This window comes from Patagioenas fasciata, chromosome 2, assembly GCF_037038585.1.
Source record: "Patagioenas fasciata isolate bPatFas1 chromosome 2, bPatFas1.hap1, whole genome shotgun sequence".
Taxonomy (NCBI): Eukaryota; Metazoa; Chordata; class Aves; order Columbiformes; family Columbidae; genus Patagioenas; species Patagioenas fasciata.
Genome location: NC_092521.1, coordinates 154977467 through 155000543, shown reverse-complemented (window position 1 = coordinate 155000543; position 23077 = coordinate 154977467). Strand labels below are relative to the sequence as shown.

The window sequence follows — 23077 nt, the reverse complement described above, 5'->3', positions numbered from 1 at the left end:
TTATTTGTCCTTTAAAAAAATTCTCCCTTTTAGTTTTATCAGGAAATTTTTGAGTGTCCTTTTCTGAATGAAACAGGGGAGTATTATAAACAAGAAGCTTCAAATTTATTGCAAGAGTCAAATTGCTCACAATACATGGAGAAGGTAAGGGATTCTTCTGAACACATGCAATAACTAAAATCTAATATTATCAGTTTACTGATGATACATGTTTTCCTGCACAGTTCTTATATTTATTATTTGTTGCATGCTTTCATGCAATTTAAACTACTTGTTTTGATAGCATCGTTAATCTGAATACAAACTACAATCCTTGCTTATAGATTGACTGTCAGCTTCAAAGTAATTCATAATAAACGATAAATTTATTACATGAAAAGTTTTAAAAAAAAGACAAAACCCAAAATACTTCTCAGGTTGATCAGTGTTGTTTCCTCACTTCCTTATTTTCCTTCTGTGTGTAGTAGCATAAATTGAGAGCTTTAGCAATATAACGGTCGAGAAGACTATGTGGTAGAGTTGTTACAGAGCCTTGTTAAAAATTACATATTCTGAGGTGGATTTTATTGTTTTGCTTTGTGGTGTATAAAGTCAGGTTGTGGTTAAAATACTTGTCATTCTTATACCTTGCTTGAGAAAGCAAAGATTAATACAAGACTAGGAGTCAGTCCTCGGTGCTATACTGTCCGCACTGATGAGATAGAGGAGCTGAGGCCAAGGCTGTGAGATCACTTCTAACCACAAGGACCATAAGCTAATGATTGCACACCTGAGGTGAAATTTGGGAACAGACTAAGAATTCAGTTGAACCAAAAGAAAGGCAGGTTCATTTTGTCTGTCATTAGCAATCTGCAGCTGCACCACTCTCCCTAGGCTCCACTTGGAGTCACTGGATATGAGGACTGTATGTCAGTGTTCACATGACTTTATAATAATGTCTATTTCCTTCATTGAAGTTATAAAGAGTTTTTTTTAATAGCTCAGATGTACACCTATACCTTTTGAGCAGATGTTTACATACAAACAAGTGGGTTTAGAACAATAAAGTGATTCTTGTAGTCATATAATTAGGTATTGTGGTAAAACTTTCTCAGGAGGAGTAAGAAGTGTGGTAGGAGAAATTGGGGAAGACTGGTCACAGAGTTGAAGGGAAGAAGAGATTTTGAGAACTACCAAGTGCTGTTAGACATCTAGTAGTGACTAAGCCTAGTCAGTACTCAGAGTAGAAGATTATATTAATTCAGTAACAGCCTGATTCAGAAGAGCAAATTTAATTTTTTAGCATCACAGCAAAGTTATTTTTTAACTTTGTTATTTATTCATCTCTTGCAGTCTACACACATATACTGTTATATATTCGTGGTTCCATATTGGTTGTTAGTATTTCATCAGCTCTCAGTTTAAAACCTTGTCTGCAGGTTTTAGGTAGATTAAAAGATGAAGAAATGCGGTGTCGGAAATATTTGCATCCCAGCTCATACAGCAAAGTGATCCATGAATGCCAACAGAGAATGGTAGCCGATCACTTGCAGTTCCTACATGCAGAATGTCACAATATTATCAGACAAGAGAAAAGAAGTGGTAAGTCTCAGTGGTCACAAAAATCATGAAGTAGTTTTTGTTTTATTCAATCAGTGTTGCAATTTCATATCTTTTTTTAGCGATCTTCTATGTGCTTAAGCATTTTCAACTAATATATTTCTTATCTAGAAAGCCCAATTAAGCCCTGGATGACATTTTTCTTTTACCATGTAATTAATTTTCGCTCTGCCAGATATATAGTCAAAACCTTCTTTTTACTGCTAACAGCCCTTCTTTCGGCCAATACTCTCTCTCTTTCCTAGTCTTAGTCAGCTTAAAACCACTGAAGTCCTGTGTCCTGTAGAACTGATCATATTTTATGCTTGTGTTTTCATTTGTAAACCGATGGCTCTGTCTTTACAGATTTCTTCATCATCATTTTACAGGTCAGGTTTATAAAATATTTTGGCTTCTTTTCATAGCCATTTTTTATTGTCCTGAATCTTTTGTCACCTCTCTTCCCAAATCCTTTTTACAGAAGCAGATGCTCTTATATTTGTATTACCTGCCTGATTAAAAAATTAGGACTCATGATGACTACATGCCCCTTAGCCTTGAAAGAATGCTTATTCTTGCATGGAAGATAGTGTTGATTATGTGAAACAAATTATTTTTGACAGTCAAATTCAAATTATATCTAATAATAGTGTTCATTTTCCAGAGAGCTTTGCAAATTTGATCAGAGCTTGGATCCTTTTTTATGGGGAAAAAAAAATGCAGCAGTTGCTTATTTACAGCTTTTCTAACCTAAGAAAAATCTCAAGCCACCACTGGAAGAAAAGAAAAAATCGAGAGGATACCTAAACTGATTTTAGTCAGCTGCTGCTAAGGGAGATTTAAGGAGGCCAAGGGTTAAAATAAACTGGCACAAAAGTTACACACTAGCCCACCTTTCCTCAATAAGCAGTATTGGAAGAGTGAGGCAGTTGCAATGGCAGTACTCAGTAAATACTGTTTTTAGCCCTACTCTTTCCTTTTTTTCTTGTGTCAGTGATCCAGTGTATGTTGTTTTTTTTTTTTTATTTTAAACAGTTGGTCTTGTCTTTGAAAAGTGCTGTGTGAAATTTTGATACTATATTGAGTGTTGATATTTAGTGTTTCTAAGCCTATTCTATAAAAATGTATCTCTGTTACAGACATGGCAAATATGTATACTCTACTTCGTGCTGTGTCAAGTGGTTTACCTCATATGATTCAGGAACTACAAAACCATATCCATGATGAGGGCCTTAGAGCAACCAGCAATCTTTCTCAGGAAAATGTGAGTTTCCTCAGGCAACTGAAATTGCCTATTTGATTAACATTCCTCCTGAAATGTTTACCTTTTTCTTTTTAGTCTATTCTGTTGCTTTAATTTTGTCTATATGAAAATTGGTCTGGAATATTATGGATAAATTCTGACTTCTAATGAGCACGCTTAGCTGTGCAACACATATCTATCCTGAGAGCTGATTGTTGTAGTCTAACCAGAAACAACTACAGCCAGATGTTTCTCGTTGTCTGTTTAATGCTGTCATGGCAAGTAGGTCCTTTTGTTCTATGTATGTATTTTTGTCCCAACTTTCTCTAAGTCACTGATATTTGCCGTTTGGGTACGTGGAACCAATGATTCCATTTAGTTTAATTATGTGTTGTTTGTAAAGACCTGACATCCTGTCCTGACTTCAATGTGGTGTTTTTCACTGATAGTTTTGTAGTCTCATATTTTAAGGTAATTTCTGAAAATACCATAGCTTAATTATTTTACTAAAGTATGTTAAACTTTTTTCAGTTCATATGTATTTGAATTACTCAAATCCCTTTTTGATCCTCGAGCATTGCTTTTCAGAAAGGAAGAAACAAGTTTTCATTTGGCATTGTATCTGTACATGTAAACATCTTGCTGTGTAGGTGTATGCTCACTTTAGAGTGATAACTTCAGCCACACTGTTTCTGTCTATAATAATACGTAGATACAAACTGTTGTAAATTTGCTCTTTTACTGACTGCGCAGGAGTGTTTACTCTTCCATAACTCCTGTGTGCATACTGATAATGGTCTTTAGTAGTATAGTTTGTTTTCAAATTTTTGATAGGTTTATTGAGCTTAGTCTTTTAAAGTAATAGCATCTACACAGGGAAATTATTGCAGAGCCATGAGGGTGATGAAAAATCACAGCCTTACGTAGATAAACTCAAAATGTGAAATTACTTGTTTCACTGTGTGGATTAAGTACATTGTCATCACAAGATTTCTAATGTGTGACCTGAGAACACACTTGGGGAGTCATGGGCTGCAGCCCGTGCATTGCAGGCTCCTGCATTGCTGCTTGCCAGCTGCTCTGCATGGGGCTCCTCTGACTCCTATTAGTCATTTCTATACAAAATGTGATACTGAAAGGTGGTACAGTAAATTTGATCCGTAACTGTCCTATGTGGGAACACTCAAGGGGTTCATGTGGACTTTCTGTCTCTGAAGTCAGTGTGTAGGAGAAGCAACAGTTTACTTATTTCAGTAGCTTTTTGGCTTGATTGCTGTATTTACGTGTTAGCATTAATGGTTTTTGAAAGGGCTAACAAAGGGTTTTAGGGTATGATGGAAAAGATTAGACAGCATTAGAAGGGTATGGATTTAGATCTATGTTTGATAGCAGGACTGTAAATGTAACCATAGACTTTTATTTCCAAAACATGCTCAAGGACAGTAGTGTCAGTCAATCCTCTCAAAGACTTAATCACTATGATTTTAACTTTTAGCAAAAGAATAATTAGGAAAAAATATGTATAGCTAATGTAGGTATGTTTTTATGTAGATAATAGTACTTTTCCCCATTAACTTGCTTTCTGTTTTATCTGTCTTTTTAGATGCCAACTCAGTTTGTGGAGTCAGTTTTGGAAGTACATAGTAAATTTGTTCAACTCATCAACACTGTTTTGAATGGTGATCAACACTTTATGAGTGCCCTTGACAAGGTAACTTTCACTTAAGTAAAAAAAAGCATTGGAAAACAAAATACAGGACTGTTTCACGCTCACAAGAATTCTTCATGGCATCAACACATGTTCAAAGATAGAGTTCTTGTGCAGTTTCCCTAGTTTAGAAATGAAATGGAACAAAAGACAATCCAGTGTTGAGGAAAAGATATGTACAAAGGAAACCACGGTAATACTTAAATGTTTTCTGAAAAAAAGACTTTTCATCATAATTCAAAACACAAAAATGGAGCTGGCAGATAATGAATAGACAAATTGTGGATTTGGGGAAGTTTGGTAACTCTTACATGTATTTTAACTTGAATTTGCTTGCTGCCGTAATGTTTGAACTTTGAGTGCTGATAGAATTACTTACATAAAGCTTTATTTAGATTTTTCAAGTTGAATACAAAGAATATCTGGAAGCTTAGGTTTCTTCAGTCACTGCCACAACCGCTTTTTCCAGCTGAGAGAACTGTGCTTGAAGTTAAATAAACCTGTTTAGGGAAAGAGACTTGCTGCTCTTTTCTTTGAAATGCATAGCGATGAAGGTATTTAAGGTAACAGTTCTAATTGCTATGAAGTTTAATAATTATTATTAATTATAAATATCTTTATTGTTGTTGTTATAATTATTATAAGATTCTGCAAAACATGCCTGCGCTCTTGGGATTGAATGCTTCCTCCTCAAAAAAGCAGTACAGTTTTTAAATCATCTCTCTGTTAATTTCCCACTCTTCCCATATATCCCTATGTCTTTTTCCTGGAGAGTGCACTCACTATTTTCCTATCTGTAATTTCCTGTCATGGGATGCATGTGTACTTGTCATTGTTCTTTTGTGTTTTTTACAGTAATTGTGGTTTGTAGTCATAATCTAAGATTTGATAATTTTCAGACAAGGTTAATCTGGAAAGACGTAGCAATGAAGATACCAGTAATAATATCAATAGTAGTTACCCATCTGTATTTGTGATACTGCGAAAATATTTAAAAACAAATGCTTATTTCAGTACCCTAATGCATTTCTGTCTCAGTTGCAATTGATGTCATGTACCAGAAGGTGGAGTGATACGAGATTGAGAACTACATTTGCTGACACATAGGCAATGTACTTTTTCCTTAAATATACCAATTTTTCAGTTATCTTTATGACAGTAAATATTTTAAATATTACTCGGCTGTCAGTTTTTCATGGTGGGTGTAAAAACTGCTCTTGTCGCCTCCACCATCATTGCAAAAGAGTGATCTGATCTAAGCTTCAAAGGGTTTTGTATTACTTGTCAAGTCATGTGTTCCTTTCTCACAGGGATTCTAGGGACTTATTATCAAGTATTGGAATGTCGAGGCTTTGTACGAAAGAGTTGCTTGTCAGTCCTTCTTTATAATAATAACAATAATAATGTTTTTCTTCCATAGAAAGAGCTATAATTTGTAGGATCTATGGTCATGCAATATCTTTGGCTCAGTACTAGTTTAAAATGTTAATTTACATGTGATATGTAGTTTAGGAATGAATCTTGATGATTCTGATATCTTTGTTTACAATTTCCAATACTAAACTGCCATCTCCTTCCTTTTCATCATATTCAAGTTTTCTTCAGCTACCATAATTTTTCTACCGCTCTGCTTCAAATTTCCACTTTCAACAATATTTTTTGCCTCTTTAGTCGGTCAAAAAATCCAACAACCAAAAGATCTTTCCTTTCTTACTGTTGTGAGCACACTGTGTATGTTTTTCAGCTCAAGATACATGCTGTTGATGTAAGCTGCTGTTGATGTGCTGCTGCTCAAGTCTGCTCTTTCTGCAATTATTCTTCAGTTTCTTTCGGCCATACTTTTGGAGCATATGTATTGCTGTATACCAAAATCTTCATACTTCTACATTTAAGTTTCTAATCAGAACTTATTTTGTTCTCCTGCTTTCTGCAATTAACTTCTGTTCCTCTACTCTTTACACTTAAATCTCATCTTAAAATGTTCAACACAAATTCTCACAGAGCAGTAATTCAGACCCTTTTATTAATTGTTTCTTTTTTGATCCCCTTTGTGTAGTTGTTTTACAGGGTCTTGGATGGTCCTTGCTCTGAATATTTTTTTAATTTTTTTTTTAATATAGTAAAAGAAAAAGTTTTAAGTAATTTACTTATTTTTTTTTTTCCTCTTTGCTCTGTCTTCCTGTGTAGGCTTTGACATCAGTAGTTAACTATAGGGAGCCCAAGTCGATCTGCAAAGCACCTGAATTGGTAAGTGATACATATTATTGCAGAAAGGAATAATACTTTTTTATAACTGTCAAATGAATTGCCAGAGAGTCCATCACAGGAATATCAATTTCTCACACTGAGTCAGTCTCAAATGTGTATTTCATTAGTAATAAATAACTTAACCCGCACAGACATTTTGTGGGGCTGCAAAATTGGTGCACTTGTAATTTTTGATATAGAATTAGTATTTTCTGTGGATGTAGCATGTATTGTTTACCTAGGAATACAGCTCTTGTAGAACATAAGACTGTAGACTCTAATTGTTTTCTCGCTTTAACTTTTGTGTAGAAGTGTGGAATACTTTGGGATACATTTGTTCTCAAGCTTGACGAGTAGATTTGGGTTTGTTTTTTCTTTTTTTTAACTTGAGCTGGCCAAGTACTGTGACAACTTGTTGAAGAAATCAGCAAAAGGAATGACAGAGAATGAAGTAGAAGACAAACTTACAAGTTTCATTACTGTTTTCAAATACATAGATGACAAAGATGTATTCCAAAAGGTAACTTTTGATATTCAATAAATGTTAAAATGTTACATTTAAAGTATACTTGAAGAATGTGGGTATGCTTTTTAAAATCCTCAGATCTGTATTTTTCTTTTTTTTTTTTCTTTAATGCAGTTTTATGCCAGAATGTTGGCAAAAAGATTAATTCATGGTTTGTCTATGTCTATGGATTCTGAAGAAGCCATGATTAATAAACTAAAGGTAATGTAATATTTATCTAATACAGAATAAACAAACACAGGAGTAAGTAATGTCGAGAGGGAGCAGCAGAGGGTGCCAGAGATAATTTAGCAATCAGTTGATGCTGTTTCCAGTAGCAGAAATTTCTTGGTAGTCTATGAAAGGTACATGGCCAAGTCTATGAAAGATATATGGCCAAGTATCACCTAGGCAGTTGAGATTTTTCTGAGGTTTTGGGTGGGTTTAGTGAGTGTGGTCAAATAATTACTGTTTACATAATAGAAGTACCAAGAACTTTCATAATAACATTCATATACATCAATGTATAGGCAGCAAAACGAAGATAAATCTAATGATTTTCTTTTATAATGTTTGTTTTCTATTGTAGCTAGTGTTCTCTGTAAGTATTGTAACTTTTCTGCTGACTAGATTTTCATATTTTAGTAGCGAATGTGCATGATTTTGTGTAATAAGTACTGTTTTCACTGTGAAACCTTTTCTTCACAGCAAGCCTGTGGTTATGAATTTACCAGCAAGCTCCATCGAATGTACACAGACATGAGTGTTAGTGCTGATCTCAACAATAAATTCAACAACTTTATCAAAAACCAGGACACAATTATAGATTTGGGAATTAGTTTTCAGATATATGTTCTACAGGTACTAATGTATGTTTATTACTATTGAGTTATTTGTACTTAATGTTTTGATAACAAGTGAACATTTTTTCTAACAATGAATAATTCTCATATGGAAACTGACTCCTTATGATCATTGTGGAATAATTTATTTTCCTAATGTTTCTTTTTAAAATTATCCTACTACCACACCAAACAATAGTGATGCAAAATGCCTTGTGCTCTTTTCTTGAATTAATATCTCAGTGGGACATGCATAATGGGCAGTAAAACTTTTGGAGTAAATTCCATGTCTTATAGCATAATATACATTCTAGATCTCTTCAACAGTGTTATTTTCTCTTAATGTATGTGTTGTATGAAAATGTTAATGCTTTTATTTTTCTGGATACCTTTAGGCTGGTGCGTGGCCTCTAACTCAGGCTCCTTCTTCTACATTTGCAATTCCTCAGGAACTGGAAAAAAGTGTACAGATGGTAGGTTAGTGGGAAGCTTCTTGTAAACATGCGGAAAATGTAGAATAACTCTAAATAAAAGACCATCTCTGACTGAGGAAAACCTGAGCTGCTTCATTTTAGTTGTAAATCATGGCTATCCTGTTTCTAGCCCATAGGAAATTTGGAAGGGTGACCCAGATGACATACTGAATTTATGTATGTATTTGCATAGCTTTTCTTTTTTCATATCTTTCTTCTTCACTTTGTGATTGATGAGGGAGATACTATTATAATAAATACCGTCGATCTGGGTTGATTCTTAGCTTTAAAACCAATTCCCAGTATTTAGATAAAAGATGATTTTGTTTCTCATATTAAATCTGAACAGATTTAATAGAAGATTTAAATGCAGATAGAGGTTTCTTGTCCTGTATTTCATAGAAGTCATTCAAAATCAAGTTTTGTGCGAACTCCTTGAAAGCTCATTTAACAAATTCTCAAAGCAGTAAAGGTTTTACTTTGGATAAATATTCTATTTTATGTTTTGTAGAGGTGGAATATTTTATTACTTTTAATTATATTATTGTGTTCTAAGTGTTACCTGTAAAATGTCTGCATTAAAATACAGAATGTGTGTTGATCTTTTCCAAAGTATGTTTAATGGTGAAGTACATTTAAGAGATTTTTTTAAGCAAGTTTTATGCTTTAAGTTGCTATGTGATATAAATTATAATGGCAAATGTCTGTTTCTGTGGTGAAGGAAGTTTTTCATTTATTACTACTAATTATTAGAACTACTCTGCTTTTATTTGCACTGTGTTAAGGGACGCTTGTTTTAGGAATATAATCACTTCTGACCCATATGATGGGATCCACAGGAGGTGACTGATGACATTTTGCTGTTTTTTGTGAGCTTAAAATAGGAGTATTGTCAGTTGTGCCTCAGTTGGAAAATTGTTATGAACTTGGATATCAGAAGCAGCTCCTACTCTGACTTGCTTGCCTAACTTCACTGTTTTGCCAGTTTAAAGAAGCAAACTTATTCATGTGCCACTTTGCTAGAATTTATGCTCTATATTATAATTCCCTGAGGAAAACAAACATGACTCTTTGAAAAACTGTCAAATTTGATCATTTGACCCATGGAGAGAGTTCTCATAGGATTCTGACCTGAATTTAGAAAGAAAATAACAAGACAAACCAAACTTTTTTTTGGAGTTGCACTCCAAACTGTGGGAGTACCTGTGTAACTGCGCAGACTCTTTAGCAGCCTTTTCAGGCTTTGAGACTGCTGGAGCTGCCTATAAATATGTATTTGAATGGTATAGAAATACTGGTTTCCATACTGTGTACGCTTATGAGTGGAGAAACACCTGATTCCTCAAGAGGTCAGATGTCTGCCTTTTTGTATTTTCCTTTTATGTTAATCATAGCTGCCAGACCAAACCAGAGTAACCCAAATGGATGTGTTCGCAGTGTTTGCTACATCGGGTTTAGGGAGGTTTGTTTCCATTTTAGGGAAAGGTTCTTTGAATCTGCTTAAGTTTTTCTCGTTACCAGAAAGTAGTTAGACCTTGAATTAGGATTAGTCTGAAAACCACACTTTGTTTCTTTTAGATAGGAGGTATCAGAGCAAAATTTTGGAATATTTTTCTTAAAAAAAAAAAATAAGTCTTAAATACTAAAACTAAGGTTTAGCAGGCATTTGCCAATATATGCAGTCTGATTTGTTCCTCTTTGTTGGAGGGCTAATACATAGGATTAAGGTCAGATTTATATTTTAGTTTCTGTTGGATTTTCAGTCAAATTTCAGTTCTTTTCAGAGGACATCCAAGAGAATACTGTAGCTACTAAAAATCCCCATTTTTATATTTCACCTTACAAGAAAAATGATCAGACTCTTACATTACATATATTAAAATAAATTCTTGATTTTTACAAGCCTTGTGATAAACTTTTACTTTAGTCTTTGGATAAATTCTCCTTTTCCTTCCTGTCAGAGTAACTTTTCTACATCAGTGTAGCCCATAGAATAAGTAAACTGGAAGCCATGTTCTCAAAATGTGTTTTAAACAGTCTGGAATATCTTTAGTTGTTCTTCAGAATCCAATGCTTCCTTTCATTTCCCAGGGCTTATTCTCCCTCCATTGCTTGCTGGTTTCCAGGAATGGCAGGACTGATGGTTTCTAATCAGATGATTTTGCTGCTTGACTGTAAACTTATTTTTTCTTATCACAGTCCATGGATCTTTTATGCCATTCCTCCTCTTATTTTCTTTTAGTGAAAAGGACATTTAATTGTACATGAATGTAGCTTTGAAAGAATCTTCTAGAAATCACATTCCTAGGGTCTTCTGGAAAGTGGTCTCACAGTAGTCAGACTTAGGCACTTTAGTGCCAGATTTCAAGCTGCATAGCTGATTTTCACTTGCACAAACCCAAAAACTTCGTTTCTTAAAGAAGAAAGGAATGTTAAAGTTGTTTTTAAGGCTCTTTCTTGTTTAGAGGTATTTTTTTTCATATTCCTCTTCTGCTATATGTTTGTGTGTCTTGTAGAATTTAAATATCAGGAAAAAATGCTTACCAGAATGACTGATACAACGCGTCTCATAATGACAAAAAATTAATATAAAAATCAAAAAAAAAAGAAGGAAGAAATTAGCGTTGCTACTCATCCTATTTTTGCATATAAGATTTCAAAATACTGATTTTGAGGGAATACTTGAATTTTTGAGTGTCAGCACAACTTTGAAACATTGCTTCTTAAATCACAAATGTGTGCTGCTCTGTGAGAATAGGTTTTGGAATGTTTCAACAGAAATTTGAGGAGCTGTAGTCACTTCCTGACTCTGAGATGTTTGCAAACTGTGTAGTTGTGGCCCACTTTCCAGCTTGCTTTCTTGGAATTCCCCCTAAAAATATGTTCAGGAATTTAGGATGAGATTCATCATGCAAGTCAATGTGTAGCTGACTGTGGGAAATACCTACTAACTACGATTTTGGTTTTTTGAAGAGTGTTGTTGATAAAATTTAGTAAAATAATTTTCTGAATTGATTTTGAATAGGCTATCAAAGCCGTGGAATATAGAATTATTTCAAAGTGAAAAAATGGAAGTACACTTGGTTTTTATATGGAATTGGAAGGAACAGAGTAGTAAAACCTAACAAGATTGATTGCTAAAGCCTCCTATAAATTATTTTAAATTCAGTAGAGGTAATATGTCTTATATGTTTAGCTCCAGTATTTTATGCTTTGAGAGTATGTATGTTTCAGCAATCTTTTTGATTTAGTCATCAAGTGATATGTTAATATGTTCTTGTAGTTCAGTAAATGGCTGATGTTCAGTCATTACCCATCTTCTAAAGGAAAATGCTGTCATTAATTGATCTGCAATGTTTGCATCCAATATTGTAAAAGTAAACCCCGTGTTTTTCACTAGGGTGATGTGATAATGAACTGTTGTGAGTAGTTATATGTGTGACTAATTGAAGTTCATTTTGGTTTGCAGTTTGAATTATTTTACAGTCAGCATTTTAGTGGAAGGAAGCTTACTTGGCTACATTATCTTTGTACAGGTAAAAATAAGTGCTTTGCTAAATTTATGCTGTATACAACTGACAATTATTTGTTAAATGTCCTTTTCAAATAGCAACAGATTTTGGGGTTGGAACACTATGTTGCATATCAAGTGAACTGACTTATTTTGCATTATGTATTAATTTAATATTTGCTACTTAGTATTTCCAAAGTTTGTTTTGTAAACTTGCATATGTTATCTGTGATTTATTAAATTGAAGTAAAACTAGAGTTGTACATTCTTACCTACTGGAATATTAATAACTTTAAGAATTAATATTATACTATTTTATTCAGATATTTAAGTAAGTAAATACATATTTATGTTTATATTTACTACGTAGAAATATATGTTAATGTATGTTAAAGAGATATATAAAATTGTAGTTTAGTTTAGTAAGTATCAGTCAATCATGTTTTATTTCAAGTGCTTTCCATATCAGGCCTTAATGACTGAGCACCATGACATAGTACATGGAGGTGAAAGCCAGACTAGCATACAATAAAATGTAACGAAAATTTAGTGCTGATAATAAAAGGCTGCCATTAACTCTTTCTCACCTTCACACAGGAAATCTAAATCTGCTTTCAGACAGATTTCGTCAGTGCTTTTTTTGAAAAAAAAATTGCAGAGCAGTTTAAAGAATATAAGAATGTTGTGAAAAATTTGTCATGGACAAGTATTTTGTTTTTAAATTGTTCCTTGGAACAACTTTCCTGTAAACAGTATTGTGTGAATCCGTGTAAGCTATTACTAATTGAGCTTAGTGAATTGCAGTGTGTTGAGGCTATTTGGAAATAGCTTTTTTTATTACTAGAAATTATATTGCATTATTCAAGTTTAACACTTAGGTTTCCTTTTTTCTTGAGAACACTATTGTTCTAGTATTCATCGTTAATCAGTGAGGTTTTTTATAGCAGACTACATTCTATATGTGTAAATTCACAACCTCAGTTTTCATCCTCCCATTCGTAGTGTTAAATGCACACTTATGGGTGAGTTGAATGTCTGGAAATGCATGAGGAGCTCTAATAGGCTTCAGATGACTTCTCAGCACATTCCATCAGTTTATAAATATTACTTGTATCGTTACAGGTGAAGTAAAAATGAATTATTTGTGCAAACCTTACGTGGCCATGGTCACAACGTACCAAATGGCAGTATTGCTTGCCTTCAACAACAGCGAAACTGTCAGTTACAAGGAGCTTCAGGACAGTACGCAAATGAATGAGAAGGAACTGACAAAAACCATCAAATCCTTACTTGATGTCAAAATGATCAACCATGACTCAGACAAGGTATGCAATAATTATATCAAGTTTCATCTTTTCACTCTTGTGATTCTGATATTTCTCAAGGGCAAACAGAATCCACTGTTTGCTTTGCTTTGCTTTCTGAACTGTATTATTGACCATTGTGAACAATTATAAATTTGTATTTGTAAAGAGAGAGACATGAGAAAGTAGGTTCTGTGTCATGTAGGTTCTGTATGCCTACAACAGCATGGCATGCTGTAAAGGTAATAATGCTAGGACTGGTTATTTTTTCTGTTGCATTTCATCCCTATGACTTTAGACTCACTGCTCTTGGAGGGGAATACGTCTTGAATCCACTGCTTTCACAGTTGTACTGAATCATGGGAAGGAGCCTGAGTAGTAAACCAAAGAGTCTTACAAAGGTCCTAAAAATCGGTGGGTTTAAGAGACTGAAAGAACCATGTGCTTCCTTGCTGACAGATTACAGAAGGTGGAATGAGGAGGAAAGGGAGCAAGGAGGGCTTGTGTGAGGGGATTTTTGCTGCATTTGCCAAACTCTATTTTTCCATGAGTTTCATGAAATTCCAGTAATATCAGAACTTTGTTTGTGGGTAAAACAATGGTTGATACAGGTTCTGTTTCTGACTCTGCCTCATACTTCTGTACAATCTTGATGAAACCAGTGACCCTTTCTCCCATCCAGTGGAGGGCACAAATGTCTGTTACGTAGGAAGCAACTTGAAGTACCTGTGCATACCATTCAAACTTCAACATGTGCTTCCAGCAAGCTCAGAAAGCCCCTTATTCAGGCAGAAGAAACTGAGATAAGCTCTTCACTTTGATTGCTAGAAGAAACCCAAAGCTGCTCTGATAGCTGCTTTTTTGGAAAATATTGGAAAATGGCAAGTAAGATCATAAGGAAGGTCTGGTGCTTGGCTGAGGCACAGGACGTGCTTCCAGTATCTAGAAATGAGCTGTTTGGAACAGTGGCTGGGAAAATGTCTGTTAGAGCATGAGTGAGATATAACACTGGGAGCTATTGTGGAAAACAGTGAGATTTTTCATAATCTTAGAAAGTTACCCATTATTTAAAGGATTTACATTGCCTTACATCTGTTGTATAAGGTTTGCCCATTTTTTTTTAAGCATATCCCATCCCATCGAAGAGTGGATGATACAGCTTTCCAACCCATTTACCTTTTAATGTTTACCACTATGTTTTCTGGTTCTTTAATTTCCAGGCTATTGTATTCAAACATATCTGCTAATTCAGTGTTCTTTGCACTCTATCCAGCAATGTGAAAGCAGATCTGTAGACAGTCTGTCAGCTTACTTACTGGCTTAAGCTGTGAAATTAGATACACTAACTCCTCTTTACCTGCATCTGAGACACAGAAAAGCACCGTGCATTAAATGTTGTAGTTTGCTCGTTTGTTCTATTTTTGAAAGAGGAAAAAAAAGCAGCAAAACAACAATGAAAAAACAAACCCAACTTTTGATAAAATCTTTATTAGTCTATTAGAATCATGCTTTTCGAGTTCATGCACAACACACACTTTATTTTGATATATATCCAACCAAGTAATCAGAATAATGCTAAAATTTAACGTTAGCATATATTTTTAAAGCTGTTGATCTTTGCCCTTTCATGTTAAACTTTCTAGGCTGTGTCTGAGTATTATAAAATATTATAATGAAGAATATTTGTTGCAGAATATAAATTGAGAATTAATATTGTTTTGAGTGTATATTTAGATAAATATTGGCTGTGTTCACTGAAGTATTTGCGCTTGAGGCAACCATGGTTTGGCAAGATTCCCAAGTCTAAGAAGGCCAGTCAGTTTTTTCTGCTGGATATTGGTAATACTTGGACAGACTCTTGCCTGGAGACTGTAAAGACTGCTCAGGTCATCTGGTTAGTTGAATGTAAAGGTGTTTGGACTACAGGAAATAGTTACCATTTATTGAAAGAAATAGACTTATATGTGTGGAAAAGAATTGAGATTCTGACAGGAAAAAATGAGAAATGTACAGATAGGTGTGGAACTGGAGAAGCTGCAGCTCATCAACTCGTTTGCTATAGCATAACAAAATGCTTAGATGTTTTTGCTTAAGTTCTGGAAGGCAACATTAGTACTAGTAGTGAAAGCAACTGCTCTCTCTCTTGAGGTTCTGCCATGAATAAAAGCAAATCCTACTTTTTTGCAGGGAGAAATTGAGTTTAAAAGGAGAGTGCTTGTAACTAAGACAAGCCGTTGAAGTGTTAAAACAGAAAGTGCTTTAATTACATTGATTTGTTAACCAAATTCATGTATGCTGGAGTTGTTTATAGTATTTTCTGTACTAGACTTGATTTTTAGGTCTGTGAAACTGTAGCTTAAAAAATTGCCCTGGTTCAAGTGGCATTTTTGAATTTCCAGCTACAAATCTGAAATTGGTTGTAGGTATGCAAACTCATAACTGTGATTTTTAAATGTGAATTGTTATAATTTTCTGGTTTCATTTATGATTTTTTAAAAAGATACTTTATTGCAGGAAGACATAGAGGCGGAGTCTACATTTTCATTAAATATGAACTTCAGCAGTAAACGAACAAAATTTAAAATTACTACATCGATGCAGAAAGACACACCACAGGCAAGTATTCTTTGGTGTTTCTAGCTTGGACAGCTTAGGAAGCTTGTTTTTCTAAAATTGAATTTATTGTGTTAGTTTGGTATAAGCACATGTAAGAATTCCTATACAAGATTTACATCACCATGAAGAAATTATTTAAGTTTAAAGCTTATAGCACTGCAAATGTTTTTGTACTTAAAATATAGGCAGGGGAAGACTGAACAGGGAATAAGAAAATAAAAGATAAATGAGTTACTCCTCTTGTACCAGAGTGCATTGACATTTAGTTTGTCTTACCCGATGAGACTTTGGTGGTGGTTATAAAAGCAACTTATTCCAGGAACAGCGAAACCAGTCAACTCTATTTTCCTATGATTTTGTGTCCTTCAGCAACTAAAATTAACTTCAGTCTTGATAAGCCATGTTCCCTCTGTTTTCTAAGACACGTGATTTTGTACAAGGGACAAATGTGCCGCTGAACTCAATATGCTATAGTAGATGCTCCTGCCTTTCTGCCTAGTTAAAACGTAAAAACTGGTTAAAGTAAAAACTATGCTTTCAAGATATTTTTGTGAAGCGTTTATTGATCTTACTATATTTTAAGCATTACTGTTCTTCCTGTGTGGCAGGAGATGGAGCAGACCAGAAGTGCTGTAGATGAAGATAGAAAAATGTATCTTCAAGCTGCTATAGTCCGTATCATGAAAGCACGGAAAGTGTTGCGACATAATGCTCTTATTCAGGAGGTAAGAGAAAATCCTATTCTTAAGCGTGATTTCGTGAAAATCTTCAGGGTAGTTGGGTGAAACATCTGACCACAAAACTCTTTCATGTCAAGACTAATACCTTGGTGAAATCAGTGGGAATTTCACTAGGGTCTACTTTGAACTGCAGTATTGGAGCACTAGCTGTGATCCTTCGATCTTGTAAATGTCTTAGCACCAAAGCATTAAGTACCTCTGTGCTTACTCTTTCCTGTTGGCTGGTTCTATGTGAACAGATGCTGTATCCTGTAAGAATCATAGCCAGGGCTATAGGTTCAGTTGAAAACCTGAGTATGGATATTCTAGGTATGGAATTTCCATAAAAGCACCTGGCCAATTGTGAGCTCTAATCATGATTTAATTCTAATTCTTGGCTAAAATCTTAAAAGTTGTGTGAGTATGTAGACATGTACTTCTTAATCTCCGTTTTCTACTGAGCAATACAGTTGTCTGGGTTTTTTAGATTCTAGGTTAATGATCTGCGAACTATCACAGACCAGCTGGGAAGAAAGTGCTGTTTCTTTACTTGTTCTTCCACCTTCCCATCTGTGCTAACTGCCTGCCTAATTGTATTTCTTATTCCAACTGAACCTTTTCTCCTACCAACCAGTTCCCAGTTGTAGTTTTCTCAGCCTCCAAGGGATTCGTTCTTCAGTCCTGTGTCTCCTGAGCCTTGCTGGAAAACCTCAGAGCACACTGGTGGCAAAGGGAATAAAGATTCCTGCTTTATTCTACCATTTTGAGCATGGAGGGCAAGAGGCACTCAGTCATTTTGAGATCTGCTGTGTGCTTTCTGTCTCGTGGTGATGGAGGAAAGTTTACCACATCCACCATTTAATATTTATTTCCTAAAAAAAGTAAGCAGCTACAGGGAGCTTGTAAGCCCGAATTTGCAATGTGAGACATCTTTAAGATTTTGGATATTGAAATAAGTGCTTGTACACAATTCCTCTGACAGCAAGCTTAATTCAAGTAAGCTGATTTTAATATCTAGAAGATGAGACACCGTAGGTCCTGATTATTCTCAGAATCAAAATCTGTGATATAGACATGCTCTTAGACACTTCAGAAATTATTGCCAGGTTTTAGAGCAGATTGTGAGGAGACAGGTTTTTGTATACTTGATGCTTAAACACAAAGATGAAAATCTCAAGTGGAAGTTTTACCTGGTTAAGCAGGTTGCATTGAGCCCAGTCACTTGTTTTGCTTCATGCTGTATGAATAAGGCCAAACTGCCAGGTGGTTCTCGGTTGAACATGCTCAGCTTTCTCACTGGACTGACCTTTATAAAAAACTGAATAACCATCACTTGTATTACAATGTAGAATATGCATAAATAGCTTCTTGGCTGTCCAATTTCCTCTTCTTTTTTTCTGTTGTCGCCTGCTAAACTTGTAGTAAGATTTGATTTACTGTCCAGAGCCTTTTTATTTCTTAAAACATTCATTTGTGATATTGTTGCTAATTATGGTGATGCCTATACTTAGTTCTTGTTACTTTTATCACGATGTTTATATACCTAAAATTTCCAGTCTGACTTTTTGAAGAGTAATAATGAATCTCTTGAAAGGAAGTCTGTTTGCTATGAATTGTTAATATTTTCTCACCTAATTAATCTTTTTTTCTGCCCTTACATGGGCAGGATTTTATTGTTGTTAGAGATATGATTGAAAGACACCTGGCCTTAATGTAGTTACCTCTGATTCTGACTGTTATGCTACAGCACCACACATTTCATTTAGGGTGACATATCCAAGAAAATACTGAAGACCCATAGTAGACCTGTATATGTCAGCACGTGTTTTTGCTGAATAGTTAATTGTGTTGGATATGCCTTGATAATGTTACCTGTAGCTCCATGCTGCAGTGGCTTGCAGAACAAGGGAGCTTTTCCCTTAAAATGAATAAGGTCAGTGGGAGTAGTGGATTGGAAAGGTCAATGCAGTCATTCCCAGAAATTTTTGTATTCTGACCATCAGGTATTTCTGTCCATCCTTCTTACTTGTATTAGCTTTGATAAAACAAAACAAAAATCCCCTACCAATACAAAATTCTACCTTTTGTTCTCTCTGCCCCAAGTAAATGGATGAAGTGTGTTGATGACAATCAGTTTGAGTGTAGGGCTGAAGTCAGGTGAAATCTGAGCAGATCTATTAGCTTGTTAGCACCAAGTTTCTTCTCATGTGCACTGCTGTGGAATGTACCAGACCCTTGGCTGCCAGCCCAACAAAACTCGCTCTTCTGAACTTTTTGTTTGCTTTGCTGGGTGGGTTCTACCTGGTGAGTTCTGTTGGCTCACAGAGGGCTCCAGCAAGCTCTAGAGCTGGGACAAAGCCAGCCGTGAAAATTGTAAAAAAGAATAGGAGCTGAAATAAAAATCGCTTTCTCCGCAGAACAAATGACAAGCTACAGGCAAAATATATTGTCACACTCAAGTAGTAAGGTCTTTTGTTTGCCATTGCTAGGAAGTAAAGAGGAGAAAGTAATAGTCGTTCTCCTTGCTACAGATTGGCCACAACAGTAAAATGTGAAGAGACTCCCAAGTTAATATTCCAGAACAGTGGAAACACAGAAAGAGACATAAAAAGGACCCAGTCTAGGAAGAAAAATCAGTCAGCAGAGCCAGCATGGAAAAGCACATATGGTTTTACAAAATTTTCACTTTGCTTAAGCTTTGAAAATAAGTGAAGAAATATGTTAATATTAGATTACTTTTTAACTTGAATGTTTATCTTAATTTCTACCATGACAAATCAAGAGAGAGGACTGAGAACATCTGGCTGACCTGCAGGCAAACTCAGTAGTGAGCTGAGAATCCCATTTAAGTGTCCTGACACTGTTGTCTAGCGATGCTGCTTTGATTGTTATGAATGAGCTAGTCCAGGTTTATTTAATCCTGTCTTTAGTCAGGAGTCACCATCCCTGGAGGTGTTTAAAAGGTGTTTAGACGAGGTTCCTAGGGACATGGTTTAGTGCCAGACTTCGGTTATGGTTGGACTCTAAGATCCTGAGGGTTTCTTCCAGCTGAAATGATTCTATGATTCTTTAGAAGAAAAGTGTATTGAATTTGCCTTAAAACCCTTAGCGAATAATTTTATGGAGTTTATAATCGTTCTAAATAAAAATAACACAAAACCTGTGTCTTTCTTTTGCAGGTAATTAGCCAATCGAGAGCTAGGTTTAACCCAAGTATCAGCATGATTAAGAAGTGTATTGAAGTGCTGATAGACAAACAGTACATAGAGCGAAGCCAGGCCTCTGCAGACGAATACAGTTACGTAGCGTGATGTTGCCATCCTGCAGGTATGATTGTGAGGAGATCATTGCTGTCACTGTTCGGTGTGTTCCTGTGGGAAGAGGCAGGCCTGGGCCTCCATAGTTGGTCACTTGGCAGCCCCTGTTTTTCTGCTGTTTACAACATCACCAGTGCCATGTCATGAGCGTCAATGAAAATGCCTATAGATATTTTAAGCTCATGTCATTATGACATTTCTTAAAACTTTACTAAGAGAATGAGTGAAGCATTGCTGAAATGTGGAAAATTGGTTGGGTACCATGCTTTTTTTTTTCCCCTCTTTCCCCTTTCACGTTTGCAGTTGATGTTTTTTAATGTATCTTAAGACGAAGTAAAGAAAAAAAAAGAACAAAAAAAAACCCCAATCCAACAACCTAAATATTGTAATATGACAGATAACCTAATAATTGTATCTACATTAAAATGTAAAAAAAAAAAATGACGAACATGATATTGCTGCTTGTCAAATAAAAAAATAAAGTTATATAATGTGTCTCGAATGATTGTAGAAATGGAAATAGCATTAATATCTGTAAATATTATTCAGAACTGGAAGAGTAAAACTAACATTATCTGTTTGGGTTTTGGATAACCTCAGAAGTAGATCTGACGTATGAACTAATTTATATAAAACTGAATAGCAGGTATGTTATATTTGATGTCATTATAAAGAATATTTATGGTTAAGCGCACATCTTGTTTTCTTGAGATTAGGCTTAGATTCTTAGTGCCTGCAGGCCTGCTCTGTGTCTGTTAATCTCACACTGTAGGAGTATGTTACAAGACAAAATAAACATGTTTGAGGGGATTTAGGTAGTGGAGTTAGGAATGGTTATTATGAACATCAAAAATACAGTTCAGTGTCACGTGAAAACACCCTGTAAATGGGAAAAAATATAACAGACCAGTAATTTAAAACTCTTGTTTCACTGATGCATTGGCTGGAAGAACTACATGGGTAGTTACCTATGTTTGCTTCCATGTAAGCCCATACTGGCTTTTTTTCTCATTTTCACTCCTAACTTGTAGTTGTATTTATATTTTGTTTCCCTCTGCCCCAATCAGAGTTCTAGCTATTTGGGCAGGACAAGAAATCCATGGGCCATGTCATGTCTTGTGTTGTTCATCAGGGATGGCAGGGATGGTGACTGTTCACTCTCACATAAGCAGAGCATCATTTTAAGAGGTGCTGACTCTACCACTGGAAGTAATTGGAGTTCAAGAGCATTAAGTGTGCGGATACACTGAATGACTGCTGCGGAAAAGAGCTTCCTCAAGGCTATGCCTGCAATTATCATTGACAGGATACATTTTAGTTAACTTTAAGTCTTCTATTTTTGCCAAATTTTAGTTGTGTGCATATAAAAATATATATGTAGATATATATTATTTGCAATATTTTTTTTAGATTGTGTGATATTTCATCAGCTGCTGAAAGTCCACAGATCAAGAATGAATTTTGAAGGAAAAAACTTCTGGGGGGGAGCTTTTTCCTTCTTTTTTTCTTTTTCTAGTTCTTTACTGTATGAAATATTTCTCTCTGACTCTCAGATTGTTGCTGTCTCTTATTTCTTAAGTGACATCACATTCATATGTCATCTGGAGGGTATAGGAAACTTTCTATAGCTAACTAGGAAATGCATCAAGAAGTGGTAATGTGTCTTCCTTACGTGCATTTTGCTGGAGGAAAATAAAGGGCAATAAACAATGAAGGGCAGTCAACACTTCTTCCATATATGTGCTATTTTATCCCACTGCACTGAGGTCTGAATTTTTAAAGTGAATTTACATCTTAAAGAAATTATTTTTTAACAGATTGTAATATAGTGCAGTAGGTTGTTGTCTAAATTGGTAGTTCAGGGTTGTGTGTGTGTGTTGGGAGACAGTGCGGGTGTTGCAGTGTCACCAAGTGTAGTGAACAGGAGACATTAGCGTAGATTTTTAACTGAAGTGACTTTTAATCTATTTCAGTGTGAAACGTTTCTGTGCTTTATATGACAAAAAATAGAATACAGGGAACATTCTGTGACACAACAGACAAAATAGTACCAGAACATGGAATCACCAGCTGCTTTCTTCAGAAAACAAACTAACAGTGACACCAAAGCTTGGGGAAACAAATGTGTTTTATCTTGTAACTCGTGTATGAAACAACAGTTTTTAAGTTTGTTTCTTCATAAAAGGGTTAATAAAGGCTTTATTTAAACATGGATTGCAGTAGCAAAATTTTAAGACTGAGTTTGAAAAAGCCTTAAATTTATTTTCGGAATCACTTAATAGACAAAGCAAAAACTTCACTGCTCTAGCCCAAACGTGTAAGGGTTTTAGCATTACCTTATCTCTGAATTTTTGCATACCTAAAACATCAAAAGTAATATTTTATTTTTTAGATAAGCATGCTGCTGAGTTGAGACATGTTTAGTGAGTTAAAAACATTCATCTATTTCAGCGCAGTTGGCATCCCCAGACAATGTCTTTCATAATTATACACAAACTCTGTCTTTTCAGTGGCTCTTGGGAAACGTGGCTATAGCTGAGAAACGCTTTGAATTCTACTTTATAACTCACACCTTCCCCCTAAGGAAAAAAGTGCTGCAAAGATTGAGCCTCGGTAGCTGGGCGAGGGCACTGAAGTCATTGCTGGCACAGAGCGGAGCAGCTCGCAGTGTCGTGCTACAACCTGGCAGCTTGTACATCTGGCAAGTGTCATTTCAAAACACAAAGTGCTGATGGCTATTAACAGGAAAGGCGAATCATAAAAAAAGACATCCAAAAGTGCCGTGCAAGTTGAATTTTTCACTTGAAGAAACTGATATAATTGTACAGATTATTTCTTGTTATAAGTCTATTAACACATATCACTTGCTAGTTTATTGGAGCTGTACAGCTGAGTCTGGAAATGTAATAATTTTGTGCCTCTCATACATTTCTAATATCAAAATGCCTTTTGCCCCTAATGTCGAGTGTTATTGACAATTCTTATGCTAACTGAAAATTTATTTCTATGATGTT

The 23077-nt window shown here is 35.2% G+C and overlaps 1 protein-coding gene across 3 annotated transcripts in view; it reads left to right on the top strand.

Annotated features, from left to right (window-relative positions):
- CUL2 (cullin 2) overlaps window positions 1–20558 on the top strand; it is a 49535-nt gene extending 28977 nt beyond the window's left edge. For all 3 annotated transcript variants that reach the window (XM_065831956.2, XM_065831957.2, XM_065831955.2), the window contains 14 exons: window positions 34–144; window positions 1419–1581; window positions 2718–2842; window positions 4425–4532; window positions 6717–6776; window positions 7168–7296; window positions 7417–7503; window positions 7990–8142; window positions 8519–8596; window positions 12066–12132; window positions 13230–13432; window positions 15926–16027; window positions 16636–16752; window positions 19926–20558. In XM_065831956.2, the coding sequence (XP_065688028.1) occupies window positions 34–144; window positions 1419–1581; window positions 2718–2842; window positions 4425–4532; window positions 6717–6776; window positions 7168–7296; window positions 7417–7503; window positions 7990–8142; window positions 8519–8596; window positions 12066–12132; window positions 13230–13432; window positions 15926–16027; window positions 16636–16752; window positions 19926–20057 (1635 nt within the window). In that variant the 3' untranslated portion in view covers window positions 20058–20558. The remainder of the gene's footprint in view (window positions 1–33; window positions 145–1418; window positions 1582–2717; window positions 2843–4424; window positions 4533–6716; window positions 6777–7167; window positions 7297–7416; window positions 7504–7989; window positions 8143–8518; window positions 8597–12065; window positions 12133–13229; window positions 13433–15925; window positions 16028–16635; window positions 16753–19925) is intronic.
- Window positions 20559–23077: the final 2519 nt, after the last annotated feature.